General features: G+C 39.6%; 1 protein-coding gene across 1 annotated transcript in view; it reads right to left on the minus strand.

Annotated features, from left to right (window-relative positions):
• LOC126473689 (ankyrin repeat and zinc finger domain-containing protein 1-like) overlaps window positions 1-18334 on the minus strand; it is a 111032-nt gene that overhangs the window by 59120 nt on the left and 33578 nt on the right. Inside the window, exons 4-5 of the mRNA XM_050100925.1 lie at window positions 5851-6098; window positions 5663-5777 (exon numbers count right to left, since the gene is read on the minus strand). Coding sequence (XP_049956882.1) covers window positions 5663-5777; window positions 5851-6098 — 363 coding nt within the window. The remainder of the gene's footprint in view (window positions 1-5662; window positions 5778-5850; window positions 6099-18334) is intronic.

Raw genomic sequence — 18334 nt, forward strand, 5'->3', positions numbered from 1 at the left:
TGGCATTCAGTAACTAGAGCTTCATCTCCCTCTGCACTGTTAGACTTGCAAAGACAAAAAGTGCTTGATTTGTTATCGAAACCAGAAGAATATTCCTCCCCGTCATTGAATGAGAACCCAGCACAAGTTGTGCTGTCACATCACATTCAGAGTGTGGCCTTCATCATCACTGGCATCACTGCCCATACCATAATGTCATCTGTGTTGCTCGCCACAATCCAGGACACCTCATGAGCGTCTGCCTCAGCTGGGTGGCATTAATTTCGGCTACTAGAATACTGCATGCCATCCTGCTGCTGCCAAGGACAACAGAAGATGGGATAGAGGGTTGTTGTTGTGGTCTTCAGTCCTGAGACTGGTTTGATGCAGCTCTCCATGCTACTCTATCCTGTGCAAGCTTCTTCATCTCCCAGTACCTATTGCAACCTACATCCTTCTGAATCTGTTTAGTGTATTCATCTCTTGGTCTCCCTCTACGATTTTTACCCTCCACGCTGCCCTCCAATACTAAATTGGTGATCCCTTGATGCCTCAGAACATGTCTTACCAACCGATCCCTTCTTCTAGTCAAGTTGTGCCACAAACTCCTCTTCTCCCCAATTCTATTCAGTACCTCCTCATTAGTTATATGATCTACCCATCTAATCTTCAGCATTCTTCTGTAGCACCACATTTCGAAAGTTTCTATTCGTTTCTTGTCTAAACTATTTATTGTCCATGTTTCACTTCCATACATGGCTACGCTCCATACAAATACTTTCAGAAATGACTTCCTGACACTTAAATCTATACTCAATGATAACAAATTTCTATTCTTCAGAAACTCTTTCCTTCCCATTGCCAGTCTACATTTTATATCCTCTCTACTTCGACCATCATCAGTTATTTTGCTCCCCAAATAGCAAAACTCTCTTACTACTTTAAGTGTCTCATTTCCTGATCTAATTCCCTCAGCATCACCCGACTTGATTCGACTACATTCCATTATCCTCGTTTTGCTTTTGTTGATGTTCATCTTATATTCTCCTTTCAAGACACTATCCATTCCATTCAACTGCTCGTCTAAGTCCTTTGCTGTCTCTGAAGAATTACAATGTCATCGGCGAACCTCAAAGTTTTTATTTCTTCTCCACGGATTTTAATACCTGCTCCGAATTTTTCTTTTGTTTCCCTTACCGCTTGCTCAATATACAGATTGAATAACATTGGGGAGAGGCTACAACCCTGTCTCACTCCCTTCCCAACCACTGCTTCCCTTTCATGTCCCTCGACTCTAATAACTGCCATCTGGTTTCTGTATAAATTGTAAATAGCCTTTCGCTCCATGTATTTTACCCCTGCCACCTTCAGAATTTGACAGAGAGTATTCCAGTCAACATTGTCAAAAGCTTTCTCTAAGTCTACAAATGCTAGAAACGTAGGTTTGCCTTTCCTTAATCTAGCTTCTAAGATAAGTCGTAGGGTCAGTACTGCCTCACGTGTTCCAACATTTCTACAGAATCCAAACTGATCTTCCCCGAGGTCGGCTTCTACCAGTTTTTCCATTTGTCTGTAAAGAATTCACGTTAGTATTTTGCATCCATGACTTATTAAGCTGATTGTTCGGTAACTTTCACATCTGTCAGCACCTGCTTTCTTTGGGATTGGAATTATTATACAAGGTATCATGCTGCAATTGAACATCAATGGGGTGACATTAGAATTCCAATTGGACACTAGCACATTTGTGTCCCTAATTAGTGGGGATACTTACAAGTTCATTGTCTCCCCACCACTGTGCAAAGTGCGGATACACAATCTCATGTGGGGTCAAACCATGCTGCAAGCTACATACAAAAACGTAGCTCGGCAATGAAATTTGCTTGTAGTTAATTCTACTAACATTTTTGGTCTCGAGACTTTTGTACTTTTTGGGTTCCAGGATGTATTGTGTGAAAATTTCAAACAGCTGTTTGAACCTACCTTAGGTTGTGTAACAAATTTTCATGCACTTGTCTCTTTGAAGCATTTGGTAGTGCCTAAGTTCTGCTGAGCTCTTCCTATAACGTTCGCCATATGCAAACAATTTAATGCAAAACTAGACAGACTCCAGAATCTGGGTGTAATCTCCCCAGTCTTGCCTAGTCAGTGGGCAACACCTAGGGTTATTGTACAAAAAATGAAATGGTCACTTCAGATCTGTGGTGATTTTAAGTCTACCATCAATGCCAAAGTAAATGTGGATTTGTACCCAATTCCTAGGCAAGAGAAATTGTTTGTTAATTTGGCTAGAGATCAGTATTTTTTCAGAAGTTGATCTCACGGATGCATATTTTTAATTACCCATTGATGAGCACACAAAACAGTTTCTAGTGATTAACATGTCATTCGGCATGTGCAGATATAACATACTGTCTTTGGGGTTCCTTGCACTCCAGCAATTTTCCACAGCTGTCTAAAACAGCTCAATCAGGGTATATCTAATTGTGTCAATTATTTGGATGATTTGCTAGTTATTGGGGCCATGCGGGAGCAGCACTCGCACAATTTATAACTGCAAGCCAATTGCCGACACTGTTGTCTTGCCAAGTGAAATTTCTTCCACCTGAGAGTCAAGTATTTTGGTCACATATTAACTAAAGATGGCCCTACACCCACACAAGACCATGTGATCACCTATACTAATTTACCAGTGCCTAAGAATCTTAAAGAATAGCAATGTTTTCTGGGCAAAGTCAATTATTACACAAAGTTCATTCCAAATGCCGCTCATACTTCCCACCCACTTAACCAGTTGTGTAAATAGGGTGCTCTATTTGTATTATCAGAAGTGTGTAAATTAGTGTTTGTGCAACTTAAAAAGTGTCTTAGGTTGGCCCCTTGTCTGGCGACATTCCAGCTGAAGGGACAGTTAGCACTGGCCAAAGATGCATCCATTGTTGTATTGGTGCTATCCTGTTGCATAAATTTGCTGACAGGCTGGAACAACCTACCGCCTTTTGCATCTAAGTTGATGAACTCAGTGAACAAAATTACTCGCAGATTGAAAAAGAAGTGTTGGCTATTGTTTATGGTGTCTGGAAGTTCCATGTATACCTCTATGATACTAAGTTTCCTCATGTCTCCGCTGTCATTGTTTGGCACCCATGCAAAACTTCTGAACATAACAACACAGTGGCTGCAGCAGTGGGTGTTGTTTCTTAGTAACTACAGTTATGGCAACCATTATAGAACTACCACACAGCACTCTAATGCCGATGTGCTGTCTCATTTGCTCTGTGGCCCAGGTGCCAATTTTGACAGACACAAAATACTGTGCATTGCCTTGGACACAAACCAGTGTCAGACCCTTAATGTGTTACCCGTTACGGCAAGTGACATAGTGACAGCAACGAGTTGAGGCCCACTCCTTTGCAGGGAGTTGCCCACAGTGTGGCGCGGCTCGCCTGAACATTTGCCTAAAAACACGGACCCAGAATGGTGAACTATATTAGACTCAATGTTATGGAAGGAGTTATTTTGTTGTCCACAGACAATGCTGAATGTTGGGTGGTTGTTCCTCCCATGCTCTGTCTCCGAATATTGTGACTCCTCCTAGCTGCACATTGGAAAATGTGCCAAACAAAATCAATGGCACACCATCATGCATATTGTCAAGGCACAGATGCTGCCATTGAACTACCACCTGTAACTTCTACACCTGTGTGCACAACCAGTCGGCTCCAGCACAGCATTTTGACTCGCGGCTCTGCCCTTATAACTTATGGCAAAGAGCACATATAGATTTTGCCGGCCCTTTCCAGGGAGTGGTGTGATTGTTGGCCACTGACGCCCTTTGAAATTTCCCATATGTAGTATGGATGTCTACAACACCTGGTCTGGGCCTTACCTACCATCTTTGCTTTAAAAGGGACCACAGATCCATTGGTTTCTGACAACAGCCTACAATTTATGGCTTCGGTGTTTTGGGATTTTTATAGACATAATGTTATTTGGCACCTGATCACCACCCTATTTCATCCAGCATCCAGTTCACAGGGTGAGTGGTTGGACTGGATATTCAGGTCAGAGATAAAAAAAATCTTGACATTGGCAGCCTCAAGGTATGCACTCACCAGCTTTCTGTCCATGTACCAGTCCACCCCTATCAATAGATGTAGCCTGGTCATGATTTTGCATAGGCACCAACCACATAACCTGTCTGACCTCCTGCATCTGGCAGCACAGACTTTGCCTGCCCTCAACCCCATGTATTGTCATACTGGCTCTCGTGCGTGGATCTACATATTTGCCCGAAACACTACGTGGACCCAGGGCATCATGTTTGCTAACAGGGGTTGACAGATGTGCGATGTGGTGGTCGCTCATGAGCAGTTGGTCTATCACCACAATCAACTTCGCCAACAAGAGTGTGCCACCCCTAAGTCTTCCTCTGTCACTGGTGGGGGAGCACTGCTGGACTCATCCCAAAACCGTACCATCCTCTGGACCAGCTTTTTCCCCCTCCACCCTCTGTCCCAGTGCAAGGGGTCGATGAGAAGTAGATATTGACATATGATGGGAGCCAATGGAAGTGGATCCCCTTCCTCCCACCATGCCGTGAATGGCTCCCTTCCCTACCACCAGTGCCAGCCGCTCTGAATGACTACAGGACCGTGAGTGTTCTTGGAGTGGGAAACTGATGGAGGATGACCAACTGGTGCCACCCTCTTTCATACACGATGGGCACTTCCCCGCAGGCTGGTCTAAATTGTACCCCATTGGTTGTCACTGGGCCTAAATCCATACAGATAGTGCCATCTCCCACTCTGGCTGTAGAGGATGTGTTGCTCAAGCCAATAATGGAAATTTCAGTTTCGCCCTCTGCCCGTCTTTGCTGCAGTTAGCATAGGTCAGGCTATTTCTGGCCCTACATGCTGATAAAAAGGGGGAGCAGTTTTGTATCTGATAGTGATTTGGGTTCCTCACCTAGCACAGATATGGACATGTCAGATGCACTAAGGCTGCAAGCAGCTGTTGCGGGCCACTATTAGAAGGGGAGAGCCATTGCTGAGATATGTGCATCATGTGGCACCACCCATGTACGTTAGTTTGTTTCCATTCTTGAGTGGTTATTGGCTTGGAACTATTGTATTGATATGCTGACTTCGCTATGTTTCAGACTTGTTAGTCCTTTGTTCAGTTCATGAACTCATTTTGTAACAGACTTACAGGAATGTGTGTTAAGTTTCCCTGTGGTTTGGTGTACACACTGGAGCAAGTGATGATCAACAGTTTCTGCTCACAGCACACAGGATAGAAAACATCGTGGTTTAGAAGTAATTCCATGGTTATCAATGTTAGTATTTAACTTTAGTGGTTGCTAAATCAGAAACTCAAGAGTTAATAATGAAAATAATGACATTTGAGAAGTAATGGCACAAGGGATGCAAAAGGATATGGGCACAGAGAAATAACGTTCCAATTAAAAACATTTTATAAATGCTGCCAAAGTAACACAGAAAACGTCAAAAATAGTTTACTGAATGCCTACAGAGGAAGAGATCAAAACAAGTGTCTTTACTAAGTGATATAGCACAGAGTACTACTTGGATACTGTGAAAAAAAATGACAGAATGGAGTAATGAGAGTACAACTATGTAATTTTACTGTTCAGAGACATGAATATGAAAATCAGTCCTACCTTCAAAAATAGCAGCTGCAAAATGTCCACCGCCAAGCATAATAACAGCCCAGGTTGTTTTCTTCAGAGAGTTATTTGCCAATGACACCAGATCGTGAATGTTATCTGGCAAGCCCTAGAATAATTCATGTATTTTAATGCCGTTGTGACAGTGAATATTACATATTCATACACTGCATTTATTTTACCTTCTTTCCAAGTAAAACACAACGATAAAAAGATATAATATTTCCATCTGAATTTTCAAAAAACACTTTAGCGTGCCTAGAGGCTTGCAATGCACTGTTTGGTATCTGCTTTTCACTTTGATTCAATTCATTTTCATCTTTTTCTGCCGTATTCTCTTTTTGTCTTCCTAGAGAATTTGACATATCTGAGGAGTTTGCATCCAATTCTTCACTTTCAGATTCTGAACCAGAAATGCTTGAAACATCATCTGCAATATAAATAATGTTTTTGAGCTCGCTTTAAAATATTGTATCATTTAGCTAATCATACAAAAAAAGACAAATTATATGCACTCCTCCTTTTGCAATGACAAAAAGATAAATAATATTCCTCCATTACCATACACATGTGCATCCACACACATTACTATCCCCACTTTCATGTGTACCTCCATGTCTATCCCCTGTAGCGGGGCTTTGAATTTCGCCGCGCTACACTCGTTCCCTCAGATAAAAAATATCTCGTCGCAGCGGTATGAGCGCTCGACGGCAGAGAAACTACCAAAATTGTTAACTTTTTTTGTTTTTTTATTCCGTTTCAATTGTCTCTTGATAGCCGTAGCTTAAGGCAGGCGTGATCGGATGCTGACGTAAAAAACTTAATGGCTAATCTTGATCTGATTGTAATGTGTAGATATTGTGGAAGTTATTAAGAAATTCGTTGGATGGAAGTAGCAAAGTGAATTAAATTGCATACAGTATCAAGATGATTTTAATTGGTATAAATTAGTGGTCCCTGGACTATTGCAAGATTTCGGAGCAGATTTTTTCACGCTGAAATGAATGAGATTTTTGAAGACGTGGACGCCGCCCTAAAGAAGATAAGTTAATCTGGTAAAGGATGATCTCTCGTCTACGCCACTTCCCCCTGTCCGTTACATTCTGTTATTCTCTGTTTCTTTTCAATAACTTTTGTAGTGAAAATTGGTTTAACTTTTGCTCAAAAACGCCACAAGGACCACCCCAACAATAGCTTTTCCGAATAACGAAGTCCGATAGCTTTTCCGTAATACAAAGTCCGATCTGCATTTCTTTCATTCTTTACCTTTTTCACGGTCTCTCTTCTCCCATTTTTTTTATTAACCACTACAACTGGCTCCCGCGACTGGACGCAATTTTCGGATGTGTCGTTTTTGAGCAAATTTGAAACTTTAATTTGTATTTTTCCCAACAGAGAATATAAAAAAATCCTGAACTTTAAATGGTAACGAAAACACAAACTTTATTGTACCTAAGCAAATGATACCACAATATTGTAAAGAATTTTCGTAACTAATTCAATCTGTTTTTCTTTTCATGGCATATATTGATGCAAAACTGTTATTTTGAGACCTTTTGGTGATTATCCGATGGAGATGTATTAAGAAAATCCATATTTTGACGAATACGATTTACGCAGAAGTGATTGACCAGCCGTTGCAGGACAGAAAATTTAATGGTGAGTCACACAATTATGTTTCATTCAAACATTCAATAGCCAACTGCAGAATCCATTTTTCCTTTTCCACACATCCTGTAGTTTTCTTCTAGATTTTTACAAAATTATCTATCTCTCTTGTAGTTTGTCTTAATTATAGTATTGTTGTAGCAAATGAAGATCGTGAATTTGACCGCCAAACAGTCATTTGTTACGAAAAATTTTGTCCGCCCTGCTGCATCTTTCTCAACCATTGTTTGCAATAGAGCAATCATTTACATTGACGAGAAAATATTTCAACCTAAATTTGAGTCAAATCTTTATTAATCAGACTTATATTATTCCCTTTTTGACTTACTATTATACATCCTATTACAATGGAACGTGGTAAGGTAGAGATAGTTTCGGCAGATGAGTTAAGTGAAGTAGATTCATCTTTCAACCAACAAGAAAGTCCGCGTTTCCCTCCATGGACGAGTTCACAGATCAATGCAATGATTTTGCCTCAAACTCGCAACATTTGTGATAATACACAGATGGCGACTTTAAATGACGAAATGTGGAATGGACGCGAGACTAGACCGTCAGCGCCATTGTTAACATCAATGTCAGAACCGAATATGAGACAAATTCAGCAATGTGACACAAATCGGACACAGGAAACTGACAAACTGGACCACTTTAAATGACGAAATGTGGAATGGACGCGAGACTAGACCGTCAGCGCCATTGTTAACATCAATGTCAGAACCGAATATGAGACAAATTCAGCAATGTGACACAAATCGGACACAGGAAACTGACAAACTGGACCGACTATTAGAGTTATTTGCAGACATGAAACGAGACGTTAGTCAGAAAATTGACATATTAAACCATACTATGACCGAAAATTTTGAACGGACGACAAAACAGATGACAGAATTAAATAACACCACTCAACAGCTCAGCCAGCGATTTGAGACATTGTCCGACCGAGTCACTAAACAGGAAGAAACTTTGGTTACATTCACACACGAAACAAAAAACAATATCACCCGATGTGGGAATCAGTTAACTCAAATAGTTAATGTGCAGCAGGAAGTGAACACCCGTGTGGAAGAGTTAGCTCAGGCCCACACTTCAGCTAGCTCCACCCAAGAAAAGCTGACTGAAGAAGTGGGAAATATTACCCAACAACTCACAATGGTAGTTCTTGAACAGACCCACCTCAAAGAAAAGATAGAAAAATTAGAAGACCGAGCGGACCTCGCGTCACTAAACAAAGATACCAACATGGCCGAAAGAATTGTACATGAATGTAAATTGTGTGACGACTATCTGGACAAAAAACTTGAAACAATTACACAGGACATACTTTCAAAAACAAAGACACATGTTAAAGACGAGACAAAACACATAGAAGACGAAGTGACAAAATTACGAGACAATGTTGTGCCGTGTTTGGCGATAGGTGCAAACGCATCGTCAGGAAACGACAAAACAGCTAAAACCATGGCTAATGACACAGACAGAACACCACCTATTGTGGAATCACCTATTTCAAATCAAAATTACAATGTGCCGCTTTCTTTTCCACCGAACGAGCAATATTACGTTACCGGCATGGCCGATGACACGTTTGTAAGACATGGGTATTTCCAGACATTTTCCAGTGAGGACAAGCACAAAGTCCACCCTATTGTGTTTATTAGATCATTTGACGGTGTTTTTCCACGTAGTTGGTCAGAAGTCGATAAAATCAGATACGTCACCAATCTCATGAGAGGACGAGCAGCTAAGTGGGGTGCCGCTATGAAGCGGCGGTGCCTTACGTTTGAACAGTTCGAACAAGCCTTCTTGGACGAATTCTGGTCCGAGAATGAGCAACAGAGTCTAAGGAGAGAAGTGTGCAACCCCGAGACCTATGACCCTAAAAAAGACACATTAAGACAATACTTTGAGAGGTACTTAGACAAGACACTGTACTGGTCCAAACCAGCCGACTTGTCAGCGATAATCGACACTTTAAAGAGCCACTTACCCTTTCCATACCGAGACAGATTAATAGGAGTACCGGAGAATGACGTTAAGACTTTCTTAAACTTCTTAGATCAAATGGACGTAGTTTACAGAGGCGATTCACGCCATTCAAATTTTATTCATATTAGTAACCAAAACTAGCATCCACCCCAAAGGAACCGTAGTGACGGTGGCTGGTGGAACCATCCGTCCGCGCCGCGACACAATACGACGCCTGCGCGCGAAACATATTCAAATGGAAACGTGTATGACAGTAGGAACAACCGCAGAAATTCGTGGAATAATAACAATAATTATCACCCATATCAAAATGGTAACTACAAGCAAAATGAAAATTACAGACAGTACAACAACAACAATAGGAGACGTGAGAATAACCGGTACAACCCGGGCTACTTTGACAGGAACATGACATATAACAGACATAATTACCACCAAAACAATACCAATCCCAACAATCACCGACAGAATATGTGGAACACACAAAATTCACGCATGACAAATCATAACCCTCCACGGAAACCGCCGCCGTTCCCCGGTACAGTTATGCACTCCCCGCCACGAAGTAGCAATAACAATTGCGGCGCGCCATCAGCTGACGCGTGGGCGCCAACCGGCCGGAATGTAAACATAGTGGAGCTGGTCAATGAACCCGGCCAAACACAGCAGACGACGGAAAACAGTCGACGACCGAGCTAAGCGCTCGTGCTACGGTCGTGGGGTGTTGTAAGAGCGCAACGGCTGAGACGGTTTGTTTCCTCAGGTCCGATGACAAAATGACAGCAGAACAGGAATTAACCAACGAAATAAACATTAAATCAGGCAGTTGTGTAGAAGAATTCATACAAGCTACGGCATGGGTTAAGTTTAACGATTATGATGTACAAATTTTATTCGATACTGGTGCTGCTGCAAGTGTGATGTCAACCGCATTCTATAATGAATTGAAAGAAATTATAAACATACCTACATTACCTGTACAGAGTTGTCATGTGGTTAGTGCCACAGGTACTAAATCTAAGAACATACGCATGCAAGCCCTTGTTAACTTCACATTTTCCAATACACAGTTCAAGTGTAATTTTCTGATTGTAGACAAGCTTATCGTACACTGCATCCTAGGGATGGATTTTTTGAATGAACACAAAGCAATCATAGATTTAAGTAATGGCATATGTCAATTATCCGTAGGAGAACAACTAATTAATGTTGAACTTAACAAGACGATTGAACCACGACAAAAACATTACGAAGTAAGTCAATTTCAATTGGTATATCCTACCATAGTTAGTGTATGTAATTTAACACCTGAAGATTCAGACTATCAGGAAATTGAGCAGGATTTATTGTATCAGAAATGTGTCGAATTTGACTACTTAACGAAACCACAGCAAGAAGAATTGTACAAATTATTATGTGATTATGCACAAGTTTTCAGTGAGAGGCCTGGTGTAATCAGAGGTTATAGCTACAAAATGGATGTTAAGCCACATAAGACTTATTGTAGGACACATTATAATATTCCATGGGCGAAGAAACCTGCAGTTTTACGTGAAATCGAGCGTATGTTGATCTGGGGTGTTATAGAAAAATCACATTCCCCTTATTGCAGTCCTATCCTGGCGGTAGGCAAGCAAGATGGAAATGTCAGATTGGTGCTAGACGCACGTGAAATCAACAAAATTATTATACCCGTTAACACAAGACCCGTCAACTTGGATGAACAGTTGCTAAAATTTTATAATGTACAATACCTAACTAATATTGACCTCCGCTCATCGTACTGGCAGGTGTCCCTTCACAATGACAGTCGTAAATACACTGCTTTCCTTTGTGAAGGACGCAGTTATCAGTTTTGTGTGTTGCCTTTTGGCTTGCGCGTAAGCGCGGGCGTGTTCATCGAGGCGCTTGACGCCGTTCTCGGCCCGTGTTTGTTGTCACGCGTCACGGCGTACGTCGATGACATCGTCGTGGCAACAAATACGTGGGAGGAACATATTGATCTGTTACAGCAAATTTTATTTAAATTTTCACAAGCTGGAGTCAGTAAATCTTTCGAAGTCCAAAGTAGGAAGGCGTGAAATCAAGTTTTTGGGCCATATTGTCTCGCCGGAAGGCGTTCGTCCCGATTCTAAGAAGATTGATGCTATTCGTAATTTCCCTCCTCCACAAAACCGTAAACAGTTGAAAGCATTCTTAGGTTTATCTTCTTTCTTTAGGAAGTTTGTTTCAAAACAGCTTCTGAACAGCTCTCATCTGCTAACTTTACTGAAAAAGAACGCAATTTGGAGATGGACAGAGTTTTGCCAAGCTGATTTTCAGGCTATTAAAGATGCATTGGTGAACGCACCCCTCCTCTGCCACCCTGACATGACGTCAGATTTTTGCCTATCCACGGATTCGTCATCATACGGCCTTGGAGCTTTTCTATTTCAAATTCAATCCGAATCAAGACAATCTGTCATCAAACCGATAAGTTTTGCGAGCCGCACGCTCACTGAGTGCGAGAGGTCGTACTCGGGGACGGAACGGGAGGCTCTTGCCATTATTTGGGCATTCCGTAAGTTTCGCTACTTTCTTTGGGGTAAACATACTCGCATATACACAGACCACCAAGCCCTTTCTTTCTTGCTATCATGCAAATTGCTTCATTCACGGCTCACCCGGTGGTGCCTTTCAGTGCAAGAATACAGCTTCGAAATTGTTTACATTAAAGGTGAATCAAACGTAGTAGCCGATGCCCTGTCCCGTTTGCCCCAAGGCATACAGGATTTTTCGGAACTTTCCGAGCAAATATCAGACTTTAACATCTTACTTATGTATGATGGTACATACGCTCCATACTACCACAATATGTGCAAGAACTTTGCTTCACTTCAGGACAGCGACCCCAGGTGGTCAAATATAAAAAAGAAATTACGTACAGATCCTTCTTCACATTTACAAAAATATTACACAATACACAAAAATGTACTTTTTCATAGGCGTACCCCAGACTCGCACCATTGGTGTGTCTGTCTACCCGACGCGCATGTTGATGATTTTATTCTGTTCACACACAAAACTTGGGGACACTACGGAGTCACCAAATGCACTGATAAAATAGTACAGTACTGTTATTTTCCCAATCTGCGTCGGAGAGTGTTGCAAATTGTTCGTAAATGTATCATCTGCCAAAAAGCAAAATTTTCCAACCGATCATCTTTGAATGAATTACATCCTATTATACCAACCCGACCTTTGGAGTTAGTATCGTTGGATATCGCAGGACCTTATCCCAGGGCTCGTGGAGGTGTGAAATACATCGTTGCTGTACTTGATGTCTTCTCAAAATACTTAAAATTGTATGCTATCCGCACTGTCAACGCATCTGCTATTGCTAGACGTTTGACTAACAGTTACTTTATAAGGTTTGGCAAGCCCCACAGCATTATTACGGATAACGCACCCTATTTTATGGGAAGAAAATGGAAATCTTTTGTTGCTACACATAACATCAAACATATTCTTACATCAGCATTTCACCCAGAAGGGAACCCCGTAGAAAGGATTTTTAGAGAATTTGGTCAATTCATGAGAATACATTCACCTCGCAAACACACCAAGTGGATCGAATTTTTAGCACCCTTTGAGCAGATAGTAAACAACTTGCCTCATGCCTCAACAGGATACCCACCACAGGAATTATTATTAAACAAACCTGAACAGAACAAGTGGGCTATGCCTATTCCAAAGCTAACCCCATCCACAACACCTTTGGAAGAAAAAGTAAGACATGCATACACTACGTTGTGCAATAAAGCCAAGAACAGGAAAGAGAAGTATGACAAACGTGTTACAAATACACAAATCTATCAGGTTGATGACCTTATTCTGTTGCGTTCACATCCCAAGTCTACAAAATTAAAACAATTGAACAGAAAATGGCAGCTATTATACTCAGGTCCTTTCAGAATAGCAAGCATACCTCACCCAGGTTGTTACTCCCTAGAATACCCGTTATCTCACAAGCCGAGGGGGCTGCATCCCCACAGACATTTGAAACCCTTTGTGCACTAAAACAACATAATATAATGATAACTAAGTTGAACATGAGCAAGTTGCTGTGAAAACGAGATCATAAATATTTGTATTGAATACACGAACATTAAGTTATACAGCCTAAGAACACAAACATTCATTTATGGAAATTATATACTGCAGTTACACTTGTACACATAATTATGAAGAGAAGGTAAACCCAGGCGAGTACACTTACTAAATGAGAAAAGATATTCATATAGGAATGAGGTCTATGCAGGTTACATTGGTTGTTAATTGTAAATTATAAGGTGAATCAACAACTAGTTAGTTATTTCAAGGCACTATAATGAGAGGAAATAATAGCTATTGACATCAGTAATGACATAGGTATGTAGCAGAATGAATGAGGATGTAAGAATGAATGATCAGTATGAATGAGTTAATATTTAAGTTAATATAAGAAGGTAAGTTACTGTGAAGTGGTTGGAGACAAGAGATTGTTTGAGGAAAATATTATTGGAGTTCTATGAGAATGGAAGTGCCAAATGGCCCCACGTATGTGATATATTAATGTTTGATAAGGAATATGTTTAATATATATATATATATATATATATATATATATATATATATATATATATATATATATATATATATATATATAAAAAATGATGAATATGTGATTAAGGAATGAGTGAGAATGTTTTGGTAATATTGTGCTACATGGAGAAGTGAGTAAACAGTTTATATCTTTAAGATTACATAAGAATTTCAGTTTGAAAGAAAACATTTGTGATGAGTTAGAACACGTGAGTACAAGACGTTAAATGTGAATCTATTTTCAGTGCCCTTGAAAAGGAATGAATGCAAGAAAAGCAGAGTGAACATAACGATGATTACAGCTGTGGAAAGAAGTGTAATAAGAATGTAACTTGGAAACACATCAGCTTTAATTTATTTCAGAAGTGTAACTTAGTAACCTTTCGTTAAGTTTTGTTACGCCATTGTGTGGAAGAAAACATTTATAGTTCGTGTTCAGACAGGAGAATGATATTTTAAGGAACTTAAGTTGAAACATAGTTTTTACACAGCCCTCATGTGAATGCATTTGTTAAAAAATTAAAAATAAAAAAATACGAAAGTGAAATTTAGTGCCATATTAGCCTTTATTATAATTACATATGACAGAAAACCCTGAGGAAGCAAAAGATAGGAGAGTTATTAAGGCTGTTTTGCGACTCGTACAACACCTCCACTTAAGCGAACAGATGACAAAATTACACCTACGTTAAAGACAACATTTGACTTTTCAGGTAATGCAAGGTAAGTGCAAAGGAGCAGTGACCACCCGTGCAGCCGACGTCGAGCAACGGACAGTGAGAAAGAGACATTTTACTGTCAATTATAATAATATGTTCTTTATTTATGATTTATAGATAGACATGATGTATATACACACAACATACATAATGTTTAACCTTCCAAAAAGTAGAAGAAAGTTCATGGTTGAACTCTTGAGAGGAAATTTGATATGTTATCATATAATACACATTATGAGAGAGACAATCTCTGAGATACATTTTCCATTTGTATAGACGGTATCCACAAGAAGTGGAGATATTGAGGATGTACTGAGCAGATATGTGATTTACTCATGCAAGGATTTGTTAAGGTATCATACACTTAGTCATATGAACAGTCAGAACACAAACAGAGAATCTGTCATGAGGTTACACTACACAGACTTGACGTAAGGACACTTACATTTACCCATGATTTGGCAAATTGTAAGCACCCCCTTTCACACACCCCTTGAAGGTGATGCAAACATTATAACGTATTGTGTACTCTTTTTAATGTATTAGCTGTAGGATTAGGTAGTTTTTAGGTAGTGAATAGTTTCTTCCATTCTATCTTTCTTTCTTTCTCCATTATCCTACCACCTCCCGCAGCTGGGTATTGTTTGTTTATGGAATGTAAGAATATATTGTGTGACAGTAAACTTTCAGGTATGAATAAAAAGACATGAAGAAAACTGAGTATGGCATTACAAGCCTGGTCAACCACTAGCCAAGATATGGAATAAAAAAAAAAAAAAAAAAAAAAAAAAAAAAAAAAAAAAAAAAAAAAGAGAGAGAAATAATAAATGAAGGAAAGCCCGTGCTTTAAACATTAAGTCTTATATCCCTTGGCACGTCAAAACCTTAATAAAGAAAACAAAATGACCATAAACCCCAATAAAAGAAAGCCAATGGGACTTAGTATAATTTTTTTTAGCGTAAATATTTCACGTGTATATTCTTGTAAATTTATATGTATTTGTATATGTGTTAAAACTTTGCATATTGTCAACATTTTGAAACATGACCACGAAATGTAAGCTTTCATAATTAACGATGTAAACATGCTTGGACAAAGTGAACTGTTAAAATGTAAATGTGGCAAAAAGTGATGCAAACTGTGTTAAACAGTGAACGTTATAAACGACGAATTTTGTGTTGTTTGTGAAACTTATGGCGCATAAACCAAATAACTGTTTATAAATCGATATAAACTGCAGTTTACTTTGACGATAATGAGGATTTTCACACTGCAAATGAACGTTTGTTGGCAAGTGTAAACAATGTGGTGAAACACCTACCTTTGCGAACATCGACGCCGTTGTTCCTGGCCGGCCTTCAGATGCTTGGAGACAATAAACTCAGCACCTGTCGTAGGCGATGTGGAGGCTAAAAACTACATCGACCATATATGCCCCGGGAACAATAGTCATGAAAACGCACAAGGACCTGGAGTGTTGTGTCGTAACAGAAGACATGGACGTTGCTTCAGATCACGCACACGCTCAATCTTATGGTGTCACCGAACTTAACACGCCATTTATGCTGGAATAACAACTTGTAATGAACACTATGTGAGAGTGAATACTGCTAAAGACTGTCATAACACAGCGATTTTGAAACTGCCGCACGCGAAATTCAGTGATGCTACTGCGCATGCGCAAAGACTACGTGCTGCCAGATGTGCATTGGGAAACCAACGCTGGGAGCACACAACATTAACTGCTCTGGTGAACAGCTTGTTCAAACAAACTGTATATATATATATATATATATATATATATATATATATATATATATATATATATATATATATATATATTAATTGTGTAAAAAGGATCCAAACTGTAATAATTGTAGTTAGTATATAGGTTTAGAAAGTAAGTGTTGGTTAAGATTATCCCCTATGGATGCACGTGGCCTTTCCAATGAAAATTACATGTATTGACTTTTAGGTTTGCTAGCCTGCCACGCTAAATGTTTTAGCGTGACAAGTCGAGGGGGCGATGTAGCGGGGCTTTGAATTTCGCCGCGCTACACTCGTTCCCTCAGATAAAAAATATCTCGTCGCAGCGGTATGAGCGCTCGACGGCAGAGAAACTACCAAAATTGTTAACTTTTTTTGTTTTTTTATTCCGTTTCAATTGTCTCTTGATAGCCGTAGCTTAAGGCAGGCGTGATCGGATGCTGACGTAAAAAACTTAATGGCTAATCTTGATCTGATTGTAATGTGTAGATATTGTGGAAGTTATTAAGAAATTCGTTGGATGGAAGTAGCAAAGTGAATTAAATTGCATACAGTATCAAGATGATTTTAATTGGTATAAATTAGTGGTCCCTGGACTATTGCAAGATTTCGGAGCAGATTTTTTCACGCTGAAATGAATGAGATTTTTGAAGACGTGGACGCCGCCCTAAAGAAGATAAGTTAATCTGGTAAAGGATGATCTCTCGTCTACGCCACTTCCCCCTGTCCGTTACATTCTGTTATTCTCTGTTTCTTTTCAATAACTTTTGTAGTGAAAATTGGTTTAACTTTTGCTCAAAAACGCCACAAGGACCACCCCAACAATAGCTTTTCCGAATAACGAAGTCCGATAGCTTTTCCGTAATACAAAGTCCGATCTGCATTTCTTTCATTCTTTACCTTTTTCACGGTCTCTCTTCTCCCATTTTTTTTATTAACCACTACACCCCCCAACACACACTTTACTTTTTACTGAGTGCCACTTGCACAAAAGAAATTTTATTTCTTTACCAGTTTCAATTGCCTTTCATCAGAAGATTAGAATTATCGCAAATGTAGATGTATGCAGCATTGTACTGTAGTCAAATGGATCATAGTGCATCTACTATGAGCCATATGGCTGAAGTACCATGCTGCATGCATCTGCTTATTTTTTATGCTCGCTAATATTGCGATAATTCTAATCTCCTGAAGAAGGGCATTACATATACTGCAGTATTATATGCTGCACACATCTGCTTATTTTTAATGCTCACAAATAATGAAATAATGCTAATCTTCTGAAGGAGGACACTAGGTGGCTGAAACCAGCAACGAAAGAAAATTTCTTTTGTGCACCTGGTTGCTGATTTTTCCAATATATTTACAGTTGTAGAAGATGGATAAAGTACTAGATTTCAGATGTTAATGTGCCTTTCAACCATTGAGTAATGGAAAGTTACAACAGAACACAAAAGTAAATTTTTGGTTCATTAAGTACATAAAGATTGCTCCAAATAATTTTACCTTTTGCATATCTTCAGAAACTGAACCTGGCAGCAATAGTAAAAAAATTTCCATACAAGATGATTTCCGCTCCCAACTGTCAGAAGCACTAGTAAATCAAACATTGCTCTCCAAGTGTGTTTATAAGAAATCACTGTGCTGCATTATTCAAGGTTCTATTGCAGTGGCAGTGCATTAGTTTTGATGTGTGACTAATCTTGCCAACATGATATGTGTAAAATCTCAGTCCAATGACAGTCTTATTTGAGATGATTGTGTATCTAATCGTCTGAGTTGACTGGGGGCACCAGGAACTGTGGCAAATTGTGGCATACGTAATATATACTAGGTCACTGATTTAAAAATTGAATTTAGAATAAAGACAAGTGACATCCCTTCATATCTGAAATC

The sequence above is a fragment of the Schistocerca serialis genome, chromosome 4 (assembly GCF_023864345.2).
Source record: "Schistocerca serialis cubense isolate TAMUIC-IGC-003099 chromosome 4, iqSchSeri2.2, whole genome shotgun sequence".
NCBI lineage: Eukaryota > Metazoa > Arthropoda > Insecta > Orthoptera > Acrididae > Schistocerca > Schistocerca serialis.